The sequence below is a fragment of the Quercus lobata genome, chromosome 8 (assembly GCF_001633185.2).
Source record: "Quercus lobata isolate SW786 chromosome 8, ValleyOak3.0 Primary Assembly, whole genome shotgun sequence".
NCBI classification, from domain to species: domain Eukaryota; kingdom Viridiplantae; phylum Streptophyta; class Magnoliopsida; order Fagales; family Fagaceae; genus Quercus; species Quercus lobata.
The window spans coordinates 8,863,748-8,874,007 of record NC_044911.1 but is presented as its reverse complement, the minus strand read 5'-3'; the positions used below and the strand labels follow the sequence as shown (position 1 = coordinate 8,874,007).

General features: G+C 36.5%; 1 protein-coding gene across 1 annotated transcript; it reads left to right on the top strand.

The window, feature by feature from the left end:
• Positions 1–298: 298 nt before the first annotated feature.
• Positions 299–5,891, top strand: LOC115956292 (G-type lectin S-receptor-like serine/threonine-protein kinase LECRK3). Its single transcript, XM_031074715.1, has 3 exons — positions 299–333; positions 3,122–4,984; positions 5,392–5,891. The coding sequence occupies exons 1-3, from the start codon at positions 299–301 to the stop codon at positions 5,837–5,839; spliced, it is 2,346 nt and encodes a 781-aa protein (XP_030930575.1). The 3' UTR covers positions 5,840–5,891.
• Positions 5,892–10,260: the final 4,369 nt, after the last annotated feature.

Below are 10,260 nucleotides of genomic sequence, written 5' to 3'. Positions count from 1 at the left end.
AATAGGCATAACTAGAGGAGTGAATTTTACCGTTTTGGGAGTTTTCTCGTCTTTCTTTTTACCTCCGTCATTGATCCGTCGGTCTGGATGCTCCCTTTTTTGTCCTCTACGATCATCCTCCTTTCTTCCCTTATCTCCCGACTTTTCTACATCCTTTATGGCAGCTAAAGCATCCTCAGCGTTCATATACTTCTGTGCCTTCAGAAACATCTCCACCATTGTCTTAGGCGGATTCTTTGCAAGTGAAACCACAAAATCTCTAGACTTCAACCTTGCTTTAAAGGTCGTCAGTTGCACCATGTTGTTAGCTTCTTTACCTCCAGAGTCTCCCGGGTAAATCATTTCACGTACGACCTCAGGGTTTCTTTTTCCTCTTGTCTGATAGTGAGTAAATGATCAGCTGGTCTCTTCGAGCGTTGTCCTCCGACGAACTGGTGCAAAAAAGCATTGCTTAATTGCTCAAAACTGCTGACAGACGATTTTGGTAATTTCGTGAACCACTCCCTTGCAGCTCCCTTTAGAGTTGTGGGGAAGCAACGGCACAGTATCTCATCAGGAGGCTGTTGGAGGCCTAGAGTTGTCTTGAAAGTGTTGATGTGGTCTAGAGGGTCCTTAAGCCTGTCAAACGACTCAAGTTAAGGTAATCGAAATTTAGACGGCACAGGGCACTCCAAGACTACTGTGGTGAACGGTGAATCTGTTGTCCTAACCATCCTATCCAAACTCCGATCTGCTTGCCCTTTAATGGCCTTCCTCAGCTCATCCATCTCTTTTCTCATTTCCTGGAAAAGGTCTGAGTGGGGTTCATCCAGGGTAGTCAGCCCTCAACGGTCACTTCTTCTAAGGCTATCTCCTTCGTCCTCTTGATTGGCTCCAAACCGGTTTTCCTCCTGCTAAAGCCATAGTTTCATCTCTTGAGTTGTCTAGTGAGCTCCTCGACAATGGCCGCGAGAACCTGAACTTGCTGAGCCAGAGCTGCAGAATATTGGTTGGATTCCATCTGAATGTGGAAGTTGATTGGAAACTACGCTTTCGACCTTAAGTATGAAAATGTCGTTCACCACAGACGGCGCCAAACTGATGAAGCATGACTTCGTCAGTTAAGTTGAATGTGTCTAGATGGATTCAAGCTCTTGTCTAAATGATTACGTAAATGAAAAGACAGCTCCTTCAAGGTGGTCACCGATGTGGTGCCTGCCACAATGCCTCTGATGCCAAAGTCAGAACAGGGAAGTGCTTTGTAAAATAAAACAGAATAGCAGAATAACAGTAAGTGTCTCTCAGAGTGTCTATGTACCTTGTGTTGGCAATGTGAGGGCTTTATATATGTTGCCTTGGATTCTAGCCGTTGTGGTTGATATTGTGATGTTAATGCCTTCCTTGGTAACGTCTCCTACTTAGTAATGGGGCTTTAATATGCTCCCAACGATCTGTACAGCTAGTTTTGTAACCATCCAGGGCATTATTGGCGGCATTGAATGATCCTGCTACCCTCGTCAATGACGTGGGCACCTATTTAGGCTCCTCTCAGAGAATGGTTTCGTCTGTCTTATTGAGCTCGTCTGTTGTTAATGTCGTCAGTCCCATCAACAACAATCTTGTGGTCATCTTCAAAAATGTAAGCCATAATTTTGAGAAGGGACATTAGAATCTATTATAATATTAACATAAATATAATATGTAAACCGTGATTTTGCACAAAACCATACATTAGCTTGATTTTAGGGTTATCTCACTAAATCAAATAAACTATTTGTTTTTTGTTTTTGATAAACAAATGTATCCAAACCTCTTTGGGGGCGTTTGATTCATCATGATTTTACATTACACCATAATATTACATTATTGTAATTTTACATTAATGTAATCTTATTACAATAATACAACATTAAATTGTTTAGGTAGGTAATGAGATTAAGGTAATGCGATATATTTTGTAATTTTAGATTATGGTAATGTTAGAAAAAATAAAATAAACAAAAAATCTTAATGTCATATCATCATAATATGCATTACATTAATGACACATCATAGCGAACCAAACCAAACACCCCCTTCAAGTATCTGACTATTCCCTCGGGTAGGGGCAAAGCCGGGGGGGTTGAGGGGGGCACTTGCCCCCTCTAGCCTGCCAAAAAAAAAAGTACTTATATCCTAATTTTGCCTGGTGATGGTTTCATTTTTTTGTTTTCTTCAGTCCTAAATGTATAGAGTACATGAAGAGAACTTAATCTGACTCCTGGAATGAGACCAACACTCTTGTGACTACTGGTATTAAATTCTTTGAAAACTGAGCTATATTCTCCTAGCATTACATGTCTTCGTTCTTCTTTTTTTCGTTTAGTGCAACGTGTCTTAGTCTCTTAGGGTATTAATATCGGTTAACAGGTAGGCTATGATATACTGTTCTAATAATATACTCTATTTTTTAAGAAGTAATAGTATTATTCTATTCTTTTATTTTAAATTATGTTGGTCTTATTACATTAAAATATCACTAAAGTATATGCGTATTGTTTTTTTTTTTTTTTTTTTATTATTAAGTAATATACATATACATGTCCTAATGAATGTTCATAGTGTATATAAATTTTGTCCCCCTGAAGTTAAATCTTTGCTCTGTCATTGCCCTCAGGAGTATGCAATCCCTCTATCTCACACACACCATGTAATTACAGGATGAATCCCTCGGGGGTAGCCCCAAGATGCAAACCAAGATTTTCTAACCCAAGTTCTCATGGATATCACGAGAGTTTAAGAACCACTTAGCCTTTACTCAGAAAAAAAAAATCCCACTTAGCCAAGATTACTATGAATTAATTAATGTATATATGTTAATCCTTTTGATTTCGTGCTCTATTTTCTACTTTCTATTTTAACAGTGTCCATAGACAATTAATGAAGAAAATTATGTTTGAAAATCTATTTCACGATTGTGAAGCATTAAGAAGCTAGCTTCCTTTTGTCTCTCTTACTTACCTAACAGTTAGAGAACCGAATACAAGTATATTTTTTCTTTCATCGCCTCCCATGGCTTCCATATCCTTCGTTCTCTTAGTCCTATCCATAACCTTTGCAGTTGAAAGAGCTCAAGCAAAGCAATCTAACCCAATAACCATAGGCTCTTCAATTTCCCCACAACTCACCCTACTTCATGGCTTTCGCCTACTAACCTATTTGCATTTGGATTCTATCAGCAAGGCAATGGCTTTTCTGTTGGAATTTGGTTGGTTGGTATGAACAACAAAACAGTTGTGTGGACAGCAAATCGTGACAATCCACCAGTCACTTCAAAGGCAAAGCTGGAATTTACCAAGGATGGTAAGCTTCTGTTAATAACAGAGGAAGGACAGAAACACCTTATTGCTAGTAGTGCAACAAACTCAGTTTCTCATGCCGCCATGCTTGATTCTGGAAATTTTGTGCTCTATGACAAGGATTCCAACTACATCTGGCAGAGTTTTGATTATCCTACTGATACCATTTTAGGAGATCAGGCTCTGTTCACTGGAGGTCAACTGCTCTCCAGTTCGAGTGAGAGTGACCAATTAACTGGACGGTTTCATCTCGTGATGCAGTTTGATGGAAACCTTGTTTCATACCCAGCAAACAGTGAAGAAGCCGAGCCAGATGCGTATTGGAGTACTAACACTTATTATAGAAATGGAGTCAATTTTCACCTTTATCTTAATTCTTCCGGCAGTTTGATCATCGTCAACGAGTCCAATTCAGAAACCGTCCGTACCATTTATCCTGATCCAGATTCGTCCAGCACTAGCAGCATCAACCTCGACAACAACAACAATACCATATACAGTGCAACACTTGATGCTGATGGAATTTTTCGATTGTATTCTCACACCTACGATGAGAGAAGAAACTACAGAGTATCTCGTTTGTGGTCAGCATTAAATAGTCCATGTGACGTAAAGGGTTTCTGTGGCTTCAACAGCTTTTGTACACTATATGACGACCAAGGCAACTGTGATTGCCTTCCAGGGCACGATTTTGTAGACCCCAATCGAAGGACTCTTGGCTGTGAGAGACACTTTTCAGAAGTGGGGTGTAGAGGTGGGAAAGAAAATGCAGTTTCTTATAACATGAGTACTATGGATAACATGGTGTGGGGAAACACCCCGTATTTTTCTGCAAAAATGACAATGGAAGAATGCAGCAGCTCATGTTTGGAAGACTGCAATTGTGGGGCGGCACTATTCAAGAATAATCTTTGCCAGAAACAACAGTTTCCACTGAAATATGTTAGTAGAGATATAAATGCCGGGTACCCGGCGTTCTTGAAGGTGGGTCTCAACCCAATTAAACCACTGCCACCCGTTGTTTCCAACACGGTCATAATCACAAGCAAAATAGCGAAGTTACAAATTGTTCTTCTAACTTTGGGTTTTACTATATTGTCATGTTTATCTCTTGCAACCTTTGGCCGTTTCATTCTCAAAATTAGAGTTTTAACTTACAAAAGGGTGTTAAGGAATGGAATTTTGGGCCTGCCTGAGGAGGTAACCTTAAGATTGTTCACGTATGCTGAGCTCAAAAGAGCAACAAATGGTTTTAAGGAAGAGTTGGGTAAAGGTTCTTTTGGAGCAGTTTACAAAGGTGCTCTAAACAAAGGTAAAAAACTAGTTGCAGTGAAGAGACTAGAGAAATTAGTTGAAGAAGGTGAAAGAGAGTTTCACGCGGAGATGCGAGCAATTGGAAGAACCCATCACAGGAACTTGGTTCGGTTGCTGGGTTTCTGCGCTGAGGAGTCTAAAAGGCTTCTAGTTTATGAATATATGAGCAATGGCTCCCTTGCTGACCTTCTGTTCGGGGCTATGTGGCGTCCAGATTGGAATGAGAGGTTGAGAATTGCAATGGATGTTTCAAGAGGAGTTCTCTATCTACATGAAGAGTGTGAGGCCCCTATCATTCATTGTGATATAAAGCCTCAAAACATTTTGATGCAGGGGCGGAGCCAGAAATTTTGGTTTGGGGAGACCAAGTTGTGATGTTAATATATTTGTTAATCAAGACAAACCTCTACACACATATATAAAAATTAATTTACTAAGAGAATTTATCATCTTCTAAATTTTAATGAGCATACAAAAGTCATGTATTTCTTCTATTAGACGTATACAAAAATTTATCATTTTTTACATAGTTCAATTTGTTAAACCTCTTAAATTATATGATTTTAATATAATTTCTCTTTCTTTTAAGAGCAACATTGAAATGACTCAAAATTTAGGGGGACCAATTTCAATTTTTACATGTTACATTTTTTTAAATGTAAATAATATAAATACTATAAAATAATTTTTTAAAACTTGGGGGGGCCTTGGCCCCCCCACCCTTGTGTGTGGCTCCGCCAAATTTGATGGATGATTGTTAGAATGCTAAAATCTCTGACTTTGGGCTGGCCAAGTTCTTAATGCCAGATCAGACAAGGACCTTCACTGGGGTCAGAGGAACAAGAGGGTATGTGGCACCAGAATGGCATAAGAACATCCCTATATCAGTGAAGGCAGATGTTTACAGTTACGGGATTGTGCTCTTGGAAATTGTATGTTGCAGAAAGAACATAGATGTTAACGCATCCACTGCAGAGGAGATTGTCCTTTCTTCTTGGGCCTATAAGTGCTTTGCTGCTAGAGATGTATACAAGCTTGTGATTGGTGAAGAGGTAGATATGATGAGCTTGGAGAAAATGGTGAAGGTGGGACTGTGGTGCATTCAAGAAGAACCAGCTCTTCGCCCCTCTATGAAGAGTGTCGTCTTGATGTTAGAAGGTATTACTGAAGTACCAGTTCCCCCATGTCCAACTACTCTCTCCATGTAATCAATTTCGCCTATAGTTGAAATTTTTGTTTCCCATTTGTACAAATAAGTGATGACACATGATGCATGGGCATGTTGTATTTTCATTTTGAAACAAATGTATTACTTATGTGAAATTATCATGTAATAAATGCTTAGAGAATTACTTGAAACAAGATGTGAATATTGTGCACATGAATGCTAGTCTTTGGCAAGTTAAAATAGACTCGCCCCATAAGATAAAAGATTTAACAGTCTCCATTTGTAACATATGTTGCTCTACAATGTGAGACAGATACCCATAGTTCTTGTTAGCAACAGCAGGCAGCCACAATATCTTATACAAATTCCATGCCAAATGTATCTTAAAATTTAATGAAAAAATCTGCAAAAAGTTCAACCAAGCAATGTCTTCAACATACCCCTTATATTTCTACCTGTTACTCTCAGAGTATATGCTGTAATTTGAGTGTTTTGTCTCCAAATTTGGAAATATGGTGGTGGTTGTGCAAGTTACCAAAAATATAGGTGATGAAAGGGTGAGATGATCAATAATCTGCAATTAATCTTATTATGCTATCTTGTCTGTTCATGGAAGTCTTACTGTCACAAAATAAATAGCTTGATTTAGAACAAATTAAAGTTAAGTCATATAACAGAAGTTAATCTTAAACAAGCATCTATAACAATCAGATAACAAGATATGTAAAGGTGAAATAAAATTCTTAAATGTGAATGAGGAGATGATTTCAAAGATAAAAGGAAATAACATGATATGTAAATGTGAATCATTAAAACAAATCTGTTTAGTGGTTGACATGAAATGAAACTTGCAAAAATACATTATTCTTAGCAAAAAGTGTTCCGTAACTTTTAACTTGAACTTCACTTTCTCATTAAGCAGAGCTATTTCTGTGAAGGGTGAAGTTATGGAAGTGGGGGTAATTGCAGTTTCTGTGAAGGGAGCTTACTTTAAGTTTTAAGGACATGTTAAGATCCTTTCTCAATTGAATCATACTAACTTCAAAACAGATCAGTTATATGATAATACACATCAAATTTTATTTTTTTATGGCATATTAATCTCAACTATTCTATTTGTCTGAGTCTGCATTCCATAGTCTAATGCATCTTAGTATTTGAAAAATATTAACTACTTATGCACCTGATTCTTTTACTTTTACTCCGGGAAGTGGATGCTTTGAAGGGAAAATAGCATCTGCAGTTGAAGATACTATTTCCAATAAAATTAGAGAAGGTATTATAAAGCTTGAGTCTTGGAATCACTTCAAATATACATCCCAGTGTACAAAATTGCTGTTTTAAATGCTACTTGTGTGGCCAATCCTGTGCTGTGTAATTCTGCCATTGAATTTGAGATTAGAGGTCTAGTCACAGGCACTGCAAAGGATGCATTTGTAGTTTCTAACTATAACAATAAAGGATGGAGGGGTTCTACTTCCTGCAGCAGCCCAGCTAAAATGAAGCAGATCTCATTACAAGAACTGTCTTTAATTATTTATCATAGTTTACTTTGATGTATGTTGTTTCACTGTCTAACTCTTGCTTTCTACTTCTACCTTCGTTATTCAAGTACATTTGAAAAGATCTCTATTACTTTTGTAACCGCGCATGTATGGAATTTTGAAAATATCAAGCTATACAACTGTGGGATGCATTTTTTACATTGTCAAGATGCGACATATTACTTAGACTGGCTTCTGGCTTTGTTTGAGTATCTCCAAAAATGTCTTATGCTGGATTGAAACTGTTGCCTGAGCACTAACTCACATTGGGCATATCTGAGTTGCAACCTTGAATTTTCTGTAATGCAAATGAGATTGGACATTGGATTGTTAACAAAATACCTATCAGTCCATTTTGAACACTGCGGGATGGAGATACGTACATTGTTCCTCAACTGTACAAGCAGTACTGTGTTATTTCTTGGTTCAGGAGATAAGTACTTCCGGCTCAGCAGAAATCTTGAGGAATAATTTAACTGGTAGTGCCAGACTGAAAGAATTGAAGTGGAGTGAGTTTGGCGATCTTTTTCAGGTTATTGTCATTTTGGTCAGTGTCAGGTCACTTGTTGGGAAATTGAAGACAGGCAGAAAGCCCAAAAGTGACCAAAATTTTGAATGACTAGCAGAACTGGACACCTGCCAAAAGAAGTGACTAGCGGCTACTAGTCCATATCTAGGTCTGTAAAGCCCAAAACAAAAGAAGAAAATTTCGCACACAACAAGTGCCTCAAAACTGGTCTTAACATGGCCCAAGTAATAGCTTCGTGAGAAGAAGTCAGCAGATACTAAACCCATTAATATGGGATCTTCTTCCATGTGATGTGAGGCTTTAGACAATTGTCTAAATGGCCGAATGAAAGAGACATCCCGCTACGTACAGAAAATCAGTACGAACTTATCATGTCTATAGCATTATTTACACTTGCCCATCAGAGAACGAGGGTGCAGGTGGAGTTTTAAGAAATTCTCATGGTGATTGAATTATTGGTTTCTCCATACCATAAACATTGGTGTCACAGCTAGACTAATTGTTGAACTTTTTCCATCCGTATTGGCTTGCGATTTGCATGGGAACAGGGTTTCAGACACATCCAAGTGAAACACAACTCCCTGCTAGGCTGCTAGCTACAAACTGGTAATAGTCTACTACGTTAGATTTTTCACCTGCACTAACAAATTAGATTTTTCACCTGCACTAACAAATTTGATTTTTTTTTTTTTTTTTTTTTTTTTTTTTTTTTTTTTGAGAAACAATGATTGTAGTGACCTAATCTCAATTTAACAAATTTGATTGATGTTGTAGGAAATAAAAAGTTCGACCAAGTGTTTATTTTTGTCTTAGATAATTGTAACAGCGTAATAGATTTGAAATGCTTTGGTTAAAGTTGAGTTTGTATTGCAATTGACTACTTTTATTTAGGGAGGCAACAACTTTCAAATAAAAGACTTTTTTATTTTTTTTATTTTTTGACTTCTTAAAATGCAATCAATCCATTAGATATCGGGTACACTTCAACACATGTAACATAAGCAAAGTTTCTTCAAGTAATTTTACTTTCTTCCACTGCTAAGCACTAACTTTTCTAGTGCTAAAGACAAGTTTGGTGATTTTCTAAACTGAGATTGGGTTGTGTAATTAAAAGTTTTTCACTTGTCCAAAAAAAGACAAATGAAAATTATTTACAAATCTTTCGTTGAGACCAATGTGGTTAAGGGTAGCTTGATTGGTGCTTTCTTGATATTTTTAACAAAAACTTTTATGATTCAAATCATTAGGACTCCCTTATAACCATGTAATTATCAAAAATAAATAAAAATAAAAATTTGAATAGATAAAGATTACTTTTGAGGGTCAATTTTGTTAATTAGTATTCCTTGACTTAACGAGGGCCCGAAGCGTCACTACATGAAGGTCCATTGAGCTTGAGTTTTCTCCATACATGTGTCCCTAGCGTTTAGAAACACGTGGAACTTCCTAGAGTAAACCCAGGCCTATGTGAGATCGAAAACAAAAAGGCCCCCAGCCAAAATTCATCTCTTCAATTACAAATTACATCTTTTTTTTTTTTTTTTTTTTCTTGAGAATTACAAATTGCATCATAGAATTTGCATGAAATGTCTTAGAGATGAGGAGTAGCCATATTCAACTTTTATTCCCTTTTCCCTATATTTATAGTCAAACGTTTTATACTTTGGTTTGGATAATAAAGAAAAAATTTACATTTTGGTTGTACCATGATTATTGTGCATGTTCAAAAGAAAAAGTTGAAAAAGGTTGACAGCATTTTCATAACAACCTTATTTTAAGTTGTGGTAGTTGGGTTCAGTGTACATTTATTTTATTTTGATTTATGGTAGGTTGAGACCTTAGTTTATTTTAAAAATATTGTGAGATTTTATTGTAATTATAAAACTGTCAAAAAAAGAAAAAAAATTAAGACCATTTATTTTCTTGTTATGTTTCTCACCGAGAGAGAGAGAGAGAGAGAGAGAGAGAGATCAAATTTTGTAATTTCTATCATACGGGTAAATTTGATAAGTATTGATATGGGAAACTCAAATTCTATTATTTCTATCATAATAATAATAATAATAAAATTGCAACAATTTCACAATATTCTTAAATTAGCCTATTACTTTGTTAATGAGTCATCTTCATGCCTAACAAAAACCTAATGTGTGACAAAGGGCCATAACTCATTCCTAAACTTCAAATTTTAGCTATTAACACCTTAATTCAAAAAGAATATCCACCACCCAAATTAGAATCCAAATTAAAGTTGGACATTATAAATGCTCTTATGGTTTGGGTGCACTTTACATATGCTTTCACAATTTATGTTGAATATTTTTAATGTTCTCAGAATTTAGACAAGATAGTTACCTACCATATATATTTTTTTTATATACTTATTTG